Source organism: Penicillium chrysogenum (genome assembly GCF_028827035.1).
Source record: "Penicillium chrysogenum strain IBT 35668 chromosome Unknown utg000005l_segment0_segment0, whole genome shotgun sequence".
Classification (NCBI taxonomy): domain Eukaryota; kingdom Fungi; phylum Ascomycota; class Eurotiomycetes; order Eurotiales; family Aspergillaceae; genus Penicillium; species Penicillium chrysogenum.
The window spans coordinates 2,094,533-2,111,041 of record NW_026622753.1 but is presented as its reverse complement, the minus strand read 5'-3'; the positions used below and the strand labels follow the sequence as shown (position 1 = coordinate 2,111,041).

Genomic DNA, 16,509 nt, shown 5'->3' with positions numbered 1-16,509 from the left:
GGCGGGGGAAGTTGAGCTACTCGACACCAAACCCTAATTTGGAAAGCCTCAGGGTCTATCAGAACCTGCGTCAAACTTTTCAGTGCTCCGAGACTCCACTCAGCCCAACCCTGGCAAATATTCCCTGCTCATTCCTTCCCAAGTCACAGTGACGTGTGGAACACAAGCTAGTCGCCTTGTAGTTTCTCACGAGAGTATAAAAGCCCTTGGCATCCCCCTATGACTGTAGATCTTCTCGTTTCCTAGTCCTTACCTTCACACCCCTGTCAAAAGACACTACAACTATATACGTGATACCGAACATAAAGAACTACTTCCATATCCAAAATGCTTTCTTGGATCAACCCATTGCGAATCTTCCAGGCCATCCTGTCCTTAGCCACGATTGGTCTTACTGCATACGGTTGGTTCCACTATACAAGAGGTATATCAGAATAGCGCTGACTCCATCTAGAAATTGCCTCTCTGTACGACAAATGGTCCTACTCAAATGTCGTCTACTACATGCTCTTCAACGGCTGCTGGACAACAGGCATCGCAGTCCCATACCTAGGCCTCGCACCCCTACGCTTCCCTCGCTTCTCACATGAAATCGCCATTCCTCTCATCGAGCTGCTCACCGGCGGCCTCTGGCTCAGTGGCTGGATTGCCTTGGCTGCCATGATTCCTTCGCCTGGTGCGTGCAACTATTCCAGCTGCCACGCCCTTCAGGCTCTGATTGTCGTTGGGGCTGTCCAATGGTAAGAACAGAGCGCAAGGATTAATTCATCCATACGTTATCTAACCTGTTCTGATCAGGGCTACTTTTGTTGTTACAAATACGTTCGCCATCATTGACTTGAAGAACTCTCGCCGCAACGCGAAGAATCACCGCGATGATGCCTCCCCGGGGATGAGTACTACTGATGCCAATGCCAATGCCAATGCCAATGGTAACACTACCAACACCACTGCCGATTCGGCTGTCTAGATGGGTCTGCCTGTACCCCGAGGATATGTTTATGCACCAACGACACTTGCAGTAACTTGCAAGCTATGATACGCACGCGGTTGAGTTTCCTATATGAAATCGATACCCCACTTGGTTGATTTATGAACACCTACCACCCCTGTTTATATGCCGGGATATCTTGATAATACCAGAAATGGTCTGGTCATGTATCGACCTAATGTTAATACGGTAATCTGTTCTTACTCTCTCACACACATCCCATCCCGACAGTGCAACTCAATTCCTAGCACGTCAAAAGCAATTGTACCAAATTAAATTTGAAATCTTTATACTCATAAGTTTACTCTAGCATTAAAATGGCTAATTAGCAAAGAGGTTCAACGAAGATAAAATACATAAACCGAGATACCCGAGAGTTATATATCACTCAACCGATATCCATTCCATCAACCTGGCGTATTGGTTTCATCGGCCCGCTCTGGCCAGCTTTGTTCGTTTCTGCGTGGAATGACAGAACCTCGCCATACCTATGATAGTCAGCAGATGTCCGGAGACGCGTCGATATGTACTATTAGGACTGACATGATGGTCTTCCACATGTCGGCCGGGAGATCTGCTTCGAGGAAAGCCCAGTCGAAGGTTTCTGTTGCGACAGGTTCGTCACTGGGGTCGTGGTATGGTGCGAGATATGGGGATGCGAGGGATTCTGTTGCGGAGATTCGTACTTGAGGGTCGAATTGAAGCATACTGTCGATTAACGCCGCCGCTGGTTTGTTTAATATTTTGTTTTCTTGGGGAGAGTAGGCTGAGACGTACCCTCTGCGTTAGCCTTGGGGATGAGCTGTGATATTGGCGCGCGGTTGCGCTTCGGGAGTGAATTGATAAAGTTCAATGTCTGCAGGAAAATGTCGAGTAATCAGCGAACCCGTGTTCATGGGTCCAATATGATTTATGGAGTATCTCACTCACGTTTTCACTTGTGATATTCTTGATGACTTCTTCAGGAGGGTTACCCAGTAGATCGGTGATAACGCAAAATTGGTTGATATGGTTCTTTCCGGGAAACAAGGGCTCGCCCAGAAGTAATTCGGCGAAGATACACCCAGCACTCCAAATATCGACTTTCTCATTATATTTTCGCCACGTGAGCATGATCTCCGGTGCGCGGTAGTACCTCGTCGAGACATAGCCGGTCATGTGGGATTCTTGGACGCGGGCCAGGCCAAAGTCACATATTTTCAGGTCGCAGTTCTCGTTGACGAGGATGTTGCTTGGTTTTAGATCTCGATGGATGACGCCGGCTGAGTGGAGATATTTTAAACCACGCTGCGATTGTCGGTCAGAAGATCGTGTTTGTTGTATGTTTGGTGTAGATGGCACCGACCATTATTTGATACATGAAGTATTGGGCGAATTGGTCCTCGACTCTTTTTGCCTTCAGAATTGTGTTAAGGTCGGTTGCCATGAGCTCGGTCACGAGGTATCTAAAGTTATTAGTGCTTTCCATGTAAAGATCGTGGAATCTCTTCGTACATGTCTTCCGACGGAGAAATGAAGATGTCGGTTAGGTTGATGATCTGTCAGATAATTAGATATTTATCTGTACTAGCCACTGGGGATGCTCACGTTTTCATGTCGCAACTGTCTCAGTAATTTCATTTCTCGGAACATGTGTCGTGCAATTGCGGGTGTCTTGAAAGGTTCCACGAGTTTCTTTACTGCGACAGTCCGATGAGTAAGTTGATCTCTTGCGGAGCTATAAGGGAAGTAAATATTAGTATCCACTGATTATAGGTTTGCTCCAAGGGAATAGTACCAGACAAGCCCAGATACTCCAAGGCCGAGAGGCTTCCATTCCGTATAGCTAGGTTCATATAGTCTTAGTATACAATACATCACCAAGGCATTGCCAGTTTTATTCTAACCGTTCAGTTGTCTCGAATACTGTGCCCATTACTGATTTTTGGGAGAAAGTTGCCATTAGCTCCCCATAGGGAGGCGTAAGTAAGGGCGTGGGCATCATCGGAGATGATATGGAAGTTAATAAAGGGCTATAGTACAGGGATTCGAGTGATAAACATATGGGGAAACATGATGAGGATAATATGAACAAAAATAAGAATTCAAACAGGACTCCATAGAAGACTAAATAGAGAGACTAAATAGCCCAAAGAAATATAGACCCAGCTGTTCGATGCCGTCATGCCGTCAAGAGTCCACGGGTAGTGACATCAGAGGCTTGTGGAGCTCCCCACATCTCCCAGCACATCCAGCACGGAGTACATCTCCAGTACGGACATAGAAGCATCTCACACATTCCATTCGCTTTTCATAGTGTGGATCTTCGTGTCTACCCCTACCCCGTGTGACCCGAACATCTGCGAAATAATAATGGCTTAGTTCTAATTTTTCGAGGGTCTCAATGCTTTCGAGGCTTCTGCATGAACTTGTCACGATGTGACATGCGCCTCAAACGTCATGGGTATTCTTTTCTGCGAATCGTAATCTTTGTGGGTTATCATGCGCAAATGGTTTCCATGTCATGGCAGATTCGTAGATTCGTATATTCATAACTAACCAAGGTTTCCAGGTTTTTTAGTACTCCGAGTTTGCGATCCTGATATTAATACATAGTATACAGCGCCCATCGCTAAAAAAGAATAGCCTCCCAAACAATACCGTAGAAGGTCAGACATTAGGTAAATCCATTGTCCGCATCGATAAAGTTTTCAAAAATCGCATCGGGCAAACCATTCGGCTCATAAGATTCGTAAGGTGCAAAATCGTTCGCGATTGTAGGTAGGTTCGCCCAGTCGTTATTGTATACGCCCGGTCCGAGGTTGGCATCGTCAGCGACCGACTCATCGGACCACGTCCCAGTTGAAAATGAGCTTGATGAGCTGGTGGGAAGGCCGGCGTTATTCGCATCCAGGTTGGAAGGATTTTGCAGGACGGTCTGGGTCATGCTGGCGAGCTGCTGGTTGATTCGTTGGTCTTGGCACTCGGCGTGTTGGAACATGAGGTTTTTTAGATCCCAGACTTCTTCCCGTAGACAGTTCAATTGTGCTAGGAGGATATCTTTCTTTTGGGTTTCATCGGTGAGGCGCCGCTCGATTTGTTTGTGTTCTCGCTTCTTTCTTTCGCGGCATTTGTTGGCGGCGATGCGGTTTCGCTCGAGGTGTTTGGCCCGCCCGGGGCTGACGGAGCGGGAGGTGGACGATGCGGATTTCATTTTCGGTCACGCGACAGAGGTAAGGTGATTAAAGAAGTAATAGAAAGTAATTGGGAATAGAATGAACAGGTTTCTATTTTATTTCCAGTCAATAGGAGTTTTCAAAAATCTACCATGTAGAAATTCGAATTTCGATACATGGAATGTTCGCAGATGGATGCTCCCCAATATATAAAAGAGTCTGGACCGAAATAGATGACGCACTCTGTCAAGGATTTGGACAGGATTCAAACAGGATCTGGACTGGAAAAAGATTAAAGCCAAAAGTAGTAAAGCAAGCTTCCTGTCAGTTGCAACCTGGCCGGATCCGGTTCTGCCATCCAATAGTTGCCTCAGGACCCCATGTTAATCTGGAGACACCTTGGAAGTTGGAATATACTCAAGTGTATGTGGGGAAGTGGTGGCAAATTATTGTATATGTTCTTTTATAGGTCCATACATATTAATGGCTGGCTGAACTATAAAGATCTCAATTTTGACATCACTCCAATCGAAATATCTACGGATTTTGGGAGGTTATTGTGATTTGATTATTGGGGGTGAACAGAGAGAGAAGGTACAAGATAGTATCAAAATACAATGTCTGGATCCGATTGAAGCAATTGAAGACTTGGACTTCATCAGATTAGGCCGGGGATATAGTACGGTGGTCGACACCCCCACTATCCACGGTTTCCTACCTTGACATTATACGAAGCATCCCATGGAACCAGACTTGATTTAATACGAAATATATTTACATAAACACCTAGCCGCACAGGTCAACCAGTGATCTGTTCATCGATATAGCGCCTCATCGTCTCGAATTCCGCTTTACCTGTCTATAAGCTCATTAGCAGACCAAACTTTGGAACGCACCGAATCTCCATACCGAAATCAAGTATCTTATATGTTGCTGAAGAGAAAGTCAGTCGGATATCCCGAATATGAACCTCCCATAGAACCAAGAACATCAACCTACTATATCCGATACACCGCGATGGCGCTCAAACTCATCGCGTGCATACTTGTGCAACTCAGTCCGGGTTGACGACGGAGGAACCTCTGAGCACTGTCTGTTAGTTGTCATACATAGCTCCAGAATTGGGGTAGACACACTTATTAATGCTCGCATGATCTCCCGCCATAATGATAACACCCGCTGTCTTTGGATAAACTGTATGGTCATTTAGTACACATACTTCAGACCAAGCTTGGGTCCCTTACATGGTCTAGACTGATGGAAGGCTTCTTCAGCTTGGAGGGCTGACTGCGCGACATCGCGGCGAGGAAACGGTGTGAGGGGCGCATTGTAGAAAATCAGAACATGGCCTTATGGATGAAAGAAAAGATTGCATGCGTCATAAAGGTTTTCTTTCTGATGATAGAGATATCGATTAGCTGTAGGAGAAGGGATATAGAAGGCGGTGAGAGTGCATATTATTTCTGCCGCTAGCATTGTGTTCATGGTCAGGTGATCGCCCTACTATATGCGACGAACCAAGGGAATAGAAATTGTTTGGCTACCTACGGAAGTTACTGCGATATTGGAAGGTACGTACGACCTGGTTTGCGTGAAGCAACTACGACTGTGCATGATATTTAATGGTAGACATGGTGGGTGTGGAAGAAAAAGTTCATGTAAATGTATGCTAGACTTTTGCCATACGAGATGATATGTTTCAAATAGATTATTCTTGTCTAATTTTTTACTCCTGCAGAGGTTGACTCATGCCGCCAAAAGTTATGCTCTTGATAGTCATGAACTCGTCAATACCGTACTTGCTGCCCTCACGGCCGAAGCCACTCTGCTTCACACCGCCGAATCTATAGAAACGTTAGTGCCTGATATAAAAATATGCGAAGATGTAACTTACGGAGACGCAACATCACTAATCAAACCAGTGTTGACACCAACCATGCCGACCTCCAGAGCCTCAGCAACACGGAAGATGCGACGAACATTACCACTGAAGAAGTAGCCAGCAAGACCGACCTCAGCATGGTTAGCCAAGTCAACAACCTCCTTCTCGGTCTTGAAGGGGAAAAGACCAGCCACGGGGCCGAAGGTTTCCTCGGAAGCGAGAAGCATATCCTTGCTCATGCCGGTAAGAACAGTAGGGTGGTAGAAGTTAGGTCCGAGCGCGGTAGCCCTCTGGCCACCGATGACAATCTCGGCGCCCTTGCCAATAGCATCCTGCACATGCTCGTGAGCCTTGTTGGCGGCGCGCTCGTGAATGACAGGCCCGTGGGTGATTCCCTCCTCGAAACCACCACCGAGCTTGAAGTCTTTGACCTTCTGGACAAAGCGCTCGGCGAACTCTTTATACACGCCGTCTTGAACATAGATCCGGTTGGCGCACACGCAGGTCTGACCAGAGCTGCGGAACTTGGAGTTGATAGCACCGGTCACAGCAGCGTCGAGGTCTTCGACGTCATCGAAAACGATAAAAGGCGCATTACCGCCGAGTTCCCAAGAGACCTTCTTGATTGTCGATGCAGACTGTTTTCCAAGGATGCGACCGACATTAGTAGAACCGGTGAATGACACCTTACGCACCTCGGGGTGGGTAGTAATGAGCTCGCCTACGGCAGGGGTGTTCTTCGCGGAGGTAACAAAGTTGACGACACCCTTAGGGATTCCAGCCCGGTGCGCAAGTTCAGCGATTGCGTTCGCCGTGAAGGGGGTCTCCTGGGGAGATTTGGCCACGACTGTGCAGCCCGCCGCTAGGGCAGGGCCAATCTTCCGCGTAATCATCGCCGCGGGGAAGTTCCATGGCGTAATTAATCCGCACACACCAACAGGCTGCTTAACAGTCATGACCCGGTTACCGGGGACGGAAGCGGGAATTGTGTCTCCGTATGTGCGGGGTGCCTCCTCACTAAACCACTCGAAGAAGCTGGCGGCATAGTTGACCTCACCCTTCGCGTCGGCGAATGGCTTTCCGTTCTCCCATGTAATCAGCTTCGCTAGATCATCTGCGTTCTCCATCATCAAATCGTACCACCGACGAAGCATGCGCGCGCGCTCGCGGCCAAGTGTTGAACGGAATTTGGGGAACGCTTCGGAGGCGGCTTGAATCGCCGTCTCAACATCGGATGTATCGAGTTCGGGACATGTTCCGATCAATTTGCCAGTGGCCGGGTCTAAATGAGGCGAAAGATCAGCGACCCTCCTGCTCCCGAATGTTCAATCGGTTGGTATGTATTTACCGTGGACTTCGAAGGTCTCGCCGGACTTCGCATCGACCCACTCGCCATTAATGTATGCCTGCTCAATGAAGAGTGACTGGTCTTTCAACTGCGATCAGATAAGCATAAACCCTCCAAAAAATTGGACTGCGTGCGGATCTTACCTGCGGCGCGCTGTGTTTCATGCTGTATAGTCTCTGTGCGTGAGCTGTTCGGGGAATCGCAAAGGGATATCTCGGCCGGGGTCTCAATAACTGGCGGGCGACAGGCCGAATGATGCGGTCCATTATAGATCAAGGCGAGGAGGAGCTCCGGAGAGAGAAATACAGGGGAAGATGGAGAAAGTTCAAGAGTGCGGGGAGGAGGGTTGGAGATGCCTTTAAAGAGCCAGACTAGTGGGGTGTCGGTGTCTCGAATTGGTGGCTCAATGGTGATTGCTCTTCGAGTCCGAGAAGCACCGAAGACGTGTGTAATGGGAATGCTAAGAAGGGAGATTCTGGTAATCTTCCTCAGAAGGGAAGCTCCATGCTTAAAGCGGGGATCTGCGGAGTTGATGTCATCTATACTTAACAGCTAGAAATCAACGCGCTTGGTATCCGTTTTGGTTTATTTCCTCTCCTACCATATTGTAGTACATTCAGTATTTCCTTTTCTCAAGGCATATTGAGGGAAAATCAACTGCGATGGAGGAATATCTCCTCTATAGAAAAAGCTCCATTTCATAGATCTGGTAATTTGAGTAATTTTGAAATGGACATTACAAGCCTCGGCTAGCCAAGCCAATCAGGATCTCAATTCTGCAAGCGCACGGGAACTTCAACCAATAAATGCCACTTGCGGATCTTCGGCCCTGAGATGGCGTATTGGTAATACCCCGACGTCATCCACCTGTCGGTCTTTTCCCCCGCAAATCACCGACCCTAAAGGAGAACCCTGGAAGGATAACGCTTATGTGGAAAGAGAAGAGGAATGAAAGAAAAGCAAAGCAAATTGAACTTGTTGAATAAGGACGTGGAGACTGCGTAGGTTTTGCATTCAATAAAATGACACAGGCACAAAGAAAGTATTCAATGTTCTTTAAGTCAGTTCTAAGGTTAGTGCAAGGAACGACAACCATCTCGTAGATGGGCAAATGGAAATAGGTTGAAGTCTGGCGAGATCTAAGGGCTGACAGTCTACTCATCTCATGAGGCCATCTGACCGGACTGAATATCCTATGTCTCCAATGACCTGAGAAGATCCTGCGTACAATATAGCTGCCCAGGTGGGTTCTCAACACCGAAAGGCCTCTCTACTGATTGATCTGGATACACCTTAACCAGTGCTGTGACTTGGTCTTTGTCCTTTTGGGATGGCGTGCCCTAATAAAGTCATTAGATATAGCCGCTGAGGATGCTTTGAACGTGGTCCCCAAAGTGAGGCCTAAGTAGTTTCTAGAATATCAGAATAGGCACGAAATCAATAGGCATCAATAGACTCAATCAATGATCTCTCAAGAGGCACCGTCTACTCTCGTGCGCATTTTCGCGTTTTTCTTTTACTTTAAAAAGCAATCGACAGCCATGTACCTCTTCTCTTCTTCACCATTCTTCTTCAACCTTCAACTGCTTAAGCCTTTCCATCTTTCACTACTTGAGCTAAATACTTCATTCCTATTTGAACAAGCTTCACAGCCAAAGGTCGAACACCATTTCTTAAGTCTCTCAAGGCAGTTATCTACATTGCTTTGACTGAAGGTTGATGTTGCACTCTCACTTGAACTTTTACAGTCCATCTCTAACATACTTCAACAGATTCACAACATCTACCCTCTCACTTACACAATTATTTCACACCATCCGAGCGAGCTCAACATCCTAAGCTCGAACATCATTTCTCCAGTCTCTCAAGACTGTCCCCTACATTGCTTTACCTGAAGGTTGGTATTGCGGTCTCACTTGTACTTTCATAGTTCATACTCTAACAAGCCTCAACGGATCCGCAGCATCTACACCTTTACCTCACACAACTACTTCATACCTTCCGACAGACTACACAGCCAAAGGTCGAACACCATTTCTTGAGTCTCTCAAGGCATTTCTCTACATTGCTTTGACTGAAGCTTGGTAGTGTACTCTCACTTCCACTTTCACAGTCCATACTCTAACAAACCTCGTCAAACGCGCAGTACCGACATCAAGCCACAATGTCGTCCTTCACACAAAACAACCAAAAAAACAAAAAAAAACAAAAAAAAAAAAAAAAGACGCCTCGCAAGCAGATTGAGTATACTGCGCCATCTTATCTCAAGACAAGGGCGTATGACCCCGAATGGGACCCCAGCCCCGAGGGTGAATCCGCCCAAGCGCTGAGTTCCTCATTTGCCGCTCAGTGCTCCTTGGACCCGAAAACAGATAGCGTGGTCCTCTCCCAACCACCCGAGGCCAAGGTACCTTGGGCAGATTCGGATGTCAAAGATCCGTTCTTGCTTCTTCCTTGGTTCGCCCTCGAAGAAGTCCTCGTGCACCTCCCAGACTTGCTCACGCTGCATAAACTGTGCCGAGCCTCCCCGGCTGTGGCTGATTACCTGTACCACACGCCGGGAGTCTTTCCCATGGTTTTTGAGAGAATGGTCGAGCACCTGGACGATGAATTTGACGAGAAAGGCGTCGAACTCCTTAATCCCCAGAACTTCGAGGCAGGTGTGGATAGAGACACCAGCAATTTCTTTCGAGTGCTGGTGTATCTTTGGTGGAAAGAGGAATCCGCGGCTAACAACGTGCCTGCGGATGGCAACCCGATACCAGATACTTTCTACGATGAAGCCATGTGGTTGGTGAACCGTACAACGAGTAGCTGGGCCTGGGTACCCTCGCTGGGGACAGTTAAACTCCCGCGATCAACTCCGCCGAGGATTCTTCGTCATCTGATGACCCTTGCAGTTCGCATCCGCGCAGATGCACATGCCTTTTTCCACGAGACGATTGCCCTTTGCAAGTCTTGTTCCATCGAGTTGATCGGCGATTGGGATATTAAGAAGACTCCCTGGCCAAAAGGCGGGCGTAGGCCTCGCGGGACGCAGACCTGCACCCCTGAGAGTGCGGATTACCCTCTTACTTGGTTTGAGGAACAGCGTCTGACGCAGGCGTTCCTTAAGCCATACCTTTTCTCGGTATTGCGACGGGTAGTCTGTGAAAAGGGGCTCCTGAAAACCACTCCTCCCCCCCATCCCGGACCCTGAGCTCCCAGACCTCCAAAGACTGCTGGAGGAACGCCCGAATACCCTCCAGCATCTGAAGGACAATTCGCTGCTGGATTTCTGGAGGAATTTCGATGAGGACTCCCCCGACGAGTTCGGAAACCGCCGGGCGAGAATAGAGCCAATGGAACAACTCGAGACGGTGTTAACCTGGATGGAGGAAAACAAAGCAAAGCGCTTCAAACGGCGCAAGCAAAGAGCGGAATTCACACGGTGTTGTCCAAAGTTCGGCGATTTGAGCCCCGAGCAAGTGAAGCATGGTTCTTCCACTCTCCAGTTCTTCTTCCAACCTGGTTGCAGTTTTGCCCAAAATTGCACCGCCATTCCCCATTCTGGAGTGCAAGGTGCTGGCCTCCGGGGAGAGTTCCAGAAGTTTGGAGTGGCTTTCTGGGATAACGAGAGGATGATGGATTTGAGCCTGATGACGAAACGGGTGGACCGCTGGACGGACCAGAAGCAGCTTGCCTTTCGGTGGTCGAGCTTGTTGCTTGCGAGCAAGAAGAAGGGAATCAAGATAACTGGGAAGAAGAGGGGTCATCGCTTCCGCAGTCAGACAGCCCCCATTCCGTTAAGCCACTAGGCGTCGATGCACGCACGTTCGCACACCGGAGGCCTGGGCTACGAAGACGTATAGGCGCCAGCTGCCAAAACCCATTTTCCGCCTAGTATTGGTGCCTTAATGCCTTATTCTGCCTGATTCTGGCCTAGCATTTGACCGCTTTTTACACCGCTCTGTACAATGTAATGTAAATCATAAGCTTGTAAATGAAGCCTTTTTTCCCCCATACAAATGCATGCATCTCCATTTTTGAGGTGGTTTACCCTCTCCAGCATGAAAATGAAGCCTTTTTCCCCCATACAAATGCATGCATCTCCATTTTTGGGGAGGTTTACCCTCTCCATGTATCAAAATGAAGCCTTTTTCCCCCATACAAATGCATGCATCTCCCGTTTTTGGGGAGGTTTACCCTCTCCAGCATGAAAATGAAGCCTTTTTCCCCCATACAAATGCAGTATCTCCCGTTTTTGGGGAGGTTTACCCTCTCCAGCATGAAAATGAAGCCTTTTTCCCCCATACAAATGCAGTATCTCCCGTTTTTGGGGAGGTTTACCCTCTCCAGCATGAAAATGAAGCCTTTTTCCCCCATACAAATGCAGTATCTCCCGTTTTTGGGGAGGTTTACCCTCTCCAGCATGAAAATGAAGCCTTTTTCCCCTATACAAATGCATGCATCTCCAGTTTTGAGATCGTAGCTTTAAAAGTTTTCTAATTCTATTTTATTCTTAAAGCGTCTAAACACTCTTATACGCGATTTTATACGAGAGTCACTCTTTTCCCGAAACTTCGTTATTATCTAAGTCGTATCTTCCTAAGGTAGCTATAGATACTATATAGTTCGGACGAATAGCCGGTTTAAGGGGGTAGCCTACGATTCGGTGATTCCTATCTCTGTATCTTAAATACGCTCCGTTCGTCCTACGTTCCTAGATTTCTTCTTCGGAGACCTATCTAGCTCTTCTTTACGGAGCGCTAGGGTTCGTACGAAGTGCTATAATCTATACTTCGAGGCTAGCGATCCTAGCGGCCTACGTAGGTTCCTAGTCTATCGTATCGGTACTTTATTATAGTAGGGGTGTGACCGGCTAGTTAATCTTTATATAGAGCGAACGTCGGGTTAGAAGGTTAACCTATTATAGGCTATAGTCGATTCTAAGTAGGTTATTCCGGTAGTCCTCGTACGATTCCGATAAGGTTCCGATAGTAGCTCGTAGGAGTTCGACGTTAATTGCTATTTCGAGGAGGGCCCGTTTCTAGTCGTCCGACTAGTTTAAGCCTCCTACTATCGTAAGGTTCTATTCGAATTCCGCTAGGAATTCGCGAAGGTCTTTCTTTCCTTATCGTATAGTGTTTACTCGTATAAGAGCTCGTCGTTTTAGGTTAGGATCTAAGAATTAGAGGTCTATCGCTTAGTAGAACTCGTCTAATTAGAGAGGTTAGCCGATTTCTTCCTTTACTATAATCTAGGTATAGATACGCTAGCTCGCTCGTCCTTTTAGTCGTCCGAAGGCGTAGTGTGATCCCAGAAGCCCATTTCCTTATGTAAACATGTCTTATGGCTTAGTGGCCGGATCCATATAGATCCGTTTCTGCACTTATGTACACTATCGTTACCGTATTCCGCAGTACTTAGTCGTTGGCAAAGCCAACTCAATACAAACTATGCGATCCTTTCCGAATCTCATCTGGTAGCATATCGGTATAAGCCACCTTCTACGGTTAGCCTAGGGAGGCACGAGACGGCACCGTAGACGTCCCCTAAAGACAGAACGGTACTAACACCCTCTCGTCCTATCCCGACAACGATCCTACGGACCTAGGATGCTAGGTAGGAAAGCTCAAAAACCCCCATTTTTGCCCTCTTTTCCTCTCTCCTTTCCCCCCGGCTCTCTCGGTATAATAGAGACCGAGAACGGAGGAAAAACGGAGAGATACGGAGATAAGGTCTCCCCTCCGAAACACGGAGCGGGTCTATTAACAAAAATCGCGCAATTACGAGGTAATATAGATTTATAACAGACCCGCCCGGCCGGACGACACCCTTCCCCCTAATAAAACATAGGGGATATAGCACTCTAAGGAGAACTCTCGGATCTATAAGCGTCCGGCCGGAAGAAAACGTCGATCTATAAGGAAATAGACGTCTTACTATCTAGTAAGATCCGTATCTAGGCGCCGTTAAAAGAAAAACGGCCCCCTAACCTAATAAGAGGAAGATAGAATTACTATTTTCCTACTTCCTCTAAGAAAAGAAACCCCCTATCGTCCCCGCTAGGAAACAATTATATCCGCGTAACCCGCCTAAGGAAACACCGAGGCCGAATTTATAGCTAACCTCCCGGTAGAGGTCTATACGGCCCTTAACCTCTTAGAAGTAGAAGAACGGAATATCTTCTTATATATATATTCTACTATTAACCCCTAATAGGTTAACCCCTTAGTCGAACGGGCTACGTATAGGGCTTAGGCCCTTTAAGCGGAGCGATCCGAAACCGAGCGGCTTACGGCCGCCCTTAATATAGTAGTAAACCCGTCCTACGGGTTAGATCTCCTTCCTAGGGGAGAACCGCCGCTACTAAACCCTACTAAGAAACCTCTCTCGTCTATAGCTATAGCCTTCTAAACCATAGATAAAGATACCTATAAAAGATTCCTTAACGACTTACGGGTAATCGCTAATTACGATAGCGCTATCCTTAATAACGCCGCCCGTAAGTAGACCCGCGACTATAATCGGTACTTCTCGGAGCTAATAAAGCTTACCGGTCACGATTCCCCTAATAAGGTAAAGATACTATATACCTTAGGAAAACTTATAAAGGTCGCTCGGTAACGCCTAGAATAACGTAAGCGATAATATAACCTACTCGGCACCGACAATTTCCTAACGTAGACTTTATTTAAGGAATAGCTTAAATAGGAGTTCGCGGAATACCTATCTATAGAAAAACTCTATAAGCGTTACAAAACTCTTAAGTAGGGAAACTAATCCGTATAAGAGTATACCGCGAACCTCTAATAGGTCGTATCCGACCTTAATTAGGATATCCCGGACCCTATACTAATCTAGCGATTCGTCACTAGTACGAAAGCTATATACCGTGCTAAATAGGCCGAAGAACGGGACTAGCCTAAGATAATTAAAGACGTTATCTTCCGTTTCGCCTAATACGAATAGGGGCGAGCTATCGCTTAGAGATATAAAGGGTTATTAGTAAGACACTTAGACGCTATAGATATTAACACCGCCGTTAACTCTATTAAATCTCGCCCCGCGAGAGGTCCCCCTAGCGTTTAAAGAAACTCGTAAGTGTTATAATTATAGAAAACGGGGATATCTAGCCCGCGCTTACCGGAAACTAAAGATAGAGGAGATAAAATAATAGTAAAAGGCTACCTCCGGGCGTCCCTACCGCTAGTCGAAAAACTAGTACAGCTATATAACGTAGAAGCCCTCGTCGGCCGCCTTATATAGGCTCCTAAGCTACCGCTATTTAATACGGATAATATTCTTAACCCTTATTATATTATAAACTCTTACATACTAGCCTAAACGGAGCCTCCTCCGTACCCTCGATAAAAGCGGAGGAAAGAATCCCCCTATCTATCCGCTTCCCTAAATGTCCTTAATAACTCTCTAACGTTTTATCGGGGAAAGATCTACGCGGGAGACGCCGACCTAATATCTATTCGTATACTCCTTAATAGCGGAGTAAGTGATATATTCGTCTCTCTATAGGTCCTTAGGAAGTTAGATAGATAGATCCGGGTACGAAAACCTAAGACCCTATTACTAGTCACTATCGTAAATAGCGAGCGGCTAGAAACGGGTAGTTACACTATCCTCCTAGTTAAAATCGGTAGTTAGATAGGATAGATTAAGGCCTAGATTCTCCCGACCGATTACGATATAATCCTCGGCCGAGATTTCCTCTAGACCGAGAACCTATATATCGATTAGCGCACGTCCGTTATAATCTTAACGGATTATAATCACTATATATACGCTATCTACCCTATAAATAACTCTCGCGTAGTTATAAGAGAAAGCGTATACCTTAACTTAATATCGGCTAAACAAACACGCCGACTCCTCCGGAAATCGAAGAGCGAAGCCTACCTCTTTATAGTCCGCCCGACTAATCGCGGATATAAGAGTGAAGACCTAGGGCTACCTAAGAGCGACGACCCTAGGATTTAATAGATCCTTACGAAATATAAGGATCTCTTCCGAGCGGAACTACTAGTAGCACTTCCCCCGGAACGTAACGTAGCGTATAGGATCGATACGGGAGTATATACTCCCGTTAATATTAATACGTATAGACTCTCCGCCGAGAAGCTCGACGAATAAGCTAAATAAGTCGAAGATCTTATCAAAAAAGGCTTAATCCGCGAGTCTAATAGCGTATAGGGATTCCCGGTAGTATTCGCCCGTAAACCATATAGGAAATAGCGAATATATATTAATTATAGGGCCTTAAATAATATAATAGCTAAAAACGGATACCCCCTCCTATAAATCTAAGAGCTTTTAGATATCGTTAGAAATACACGAATCCTCTCTAAGATCGACCTAATAGCCGGATATTAGTAGATCCGTATAGGGGAGGGTTCTATCGAAAAAACCGTATTTAACACTATTTAGGGGAAATATAAATAGCTCGCTATACCGTTCGGACTATATAATATACCTACCACCTTCTAATCTATCGTAAATAATACGCTACGACCCCTTCTTAGCCGTAACGTGGTAGTATATCTCGACGATATCCTTATCTTCTTAGCTACACTCGAGGAACACCGGAAACACGTCGAGGAAGTCCTCACGCTCCTAAAGAAATAGTAGCTTTATATATCACTAACTAAATACACGTTTATAACTTATAAATTAGAATTCTATAGCTATATCGTCGGAAACGGGACGATACGACCCCTCCCGGCTAAAATTAAGGCTATATAAGTATAGCCGCGACCCTAAACCGTCTATAATATCCGCTAATTTCTCGGTTTAGTCACCTATTACCGCCGATTTATTCACAACTTTTTAAAGGTATATATACCACTCTATAAGCTCCTAAAGGAAAGTGATAGTACACTTCGTAAATAACGTTTCCGCCCTATCACCTAGACAGAGGCCTATAAGAGCGCCTTTCGGAAAGTGAAAGACCTCCTCGCCTCCGCCCCGGTCCTTAAATAGCTAGATCGGGACCGACTATACGTTATCGAGACGGATACCTCTAAATAGGCCCTCGGTATAGTCCTTATATAGGAGGACGATAATAGGAAACTCCACCTAGTAGTATACGATAGCTATAAACTATATAGCGTAGAGCTAAATTATCCCGTATACAAGA

The 16,509-nt window shown here is 46.4% G+C and overlaps 6 protein-coding genes across 6 annotated transcripts; 2 read left to right on the top strand and 4 right to left on the bottom strand.

The window, feature by feature from the left end:
• Positions 1-327: 327 nt before the first annotated feature.
• N7489_009192 (MARVEL domain-containing protein) lies at positions 328-970 on the top strand (the record flags this gene model as incomplete). Its single annotated transcript, XM_056714942.1, has 3 exons — positions 328-403; positions 455-740; positions 799-970. The coding sequence occupies 3 exons, from the start codon at positions 328-330 to the stop codon at positions 968-970; spliced, it is 534 nt and encodes a 177-aa protein (XP_056562564.1).
• A 409-nt stretch (positions 971-1,379) lies between these two features.
• N7489_009191 (uncharacterized protein) lies at positions 1,380-2,975 on the bottom strand (the record flags this gene model as incomplete). Its single annotated transcript, XM_056714941.1, has 9 exons — positions 1,380-1,479; positions 1,535-1,718; positions 1,769-1,847; positions 1,922-2,278; positions 2,337-2,436; positions 2,486-2,529; positions 2,579-2,708; positions 2,769-2,816; positions 2,878-2,975. The coding sequence occupies 9 exons, from the start codon at positions 2,973-2,975 to the stop codon at positions 1,380-1,382; spliced, it is 1,140 nt and encodes a 379-aa protein (XP_056562563.1).
• A 672-nt stretch (positions 2,976-3,647) lies between these two features.
• On the bottom strand, positions 3,648-4,184 carry N7489_009190 (bZIP transcription factor; the record flags this gene model as incomplete). The annotated part of the gene is made up of 1 exon (XM_056714940.1): positions 3,648-4,184. One exon carries the CDS (start codon positions 4,182-4,184, stop codon positions 3,648-3,650), a length of 537 nt encoding a protein of 178 aa, XP_056562562.1.
• A 761-nt stretch (positions 4,185-4,945) lies between these two features.
• N7489_009189 (LYR motif-containing protein 2) lies at positions 4,946-5,444 on the bottom strand (the record flags this gene model as incomplete). Its single annotated transcript, XM_056714939.1, has 5 exons — positions 4,946-5,005; positions 5,056-5,079; positions 5,146-5,228; positions 5,283-5,340; positions 5,391-5,444. 5 exons carry the CDS (start codon positions 5,442-5,444, stop codon positions 4,946-4,948), a joined length of 279 nt encoding a protein of 92 aa, XP_056562561.1.
• A 428-nt stretch (positions 5,445-5,872) lies between these two features.
• Positions 5,873-7,642, bottom strand: N7489_009188 (NAD-dependent succinate-semialdehyde dehydrogenase; the record flags this gene model as incomplete). The annotated part of the gene is made up of 4 exons (XM_056714938.1): positions 5,873-5,990; positions 6,041-7,310; positions 7,377-7,464; positions 7,520-7,642. The coding sequence occupies 4 exons, from the start codon at positions 7,640-7,642 to the stop codon at positions 5,873-5,875; spliced, it is 1,599 nt and encodes a 532-aa protein (XP_056562560.1).
• Positions 7,643-9,540: 1,898 nt separating this feature from the next.
• N7489_009187 (uncharacterized protein) lies at positions 9,541-11,173 on the top strand (the record flags this gene model as incomplete). The annotated part of the gene is made up of 2 exons (XM_056714937.1): positions 9,541-10,525; positions 10,584-11,173. 2 exons carry the CDS (start codon positions 9,541-9,543, stop codon positions 11,171-11,173), a joined length of 1,575 nt encoding a protein of 524 aa, XP_056562559.1.
• Positions 11,174-16,509: the final 5,336 nt, after the last annotated feature.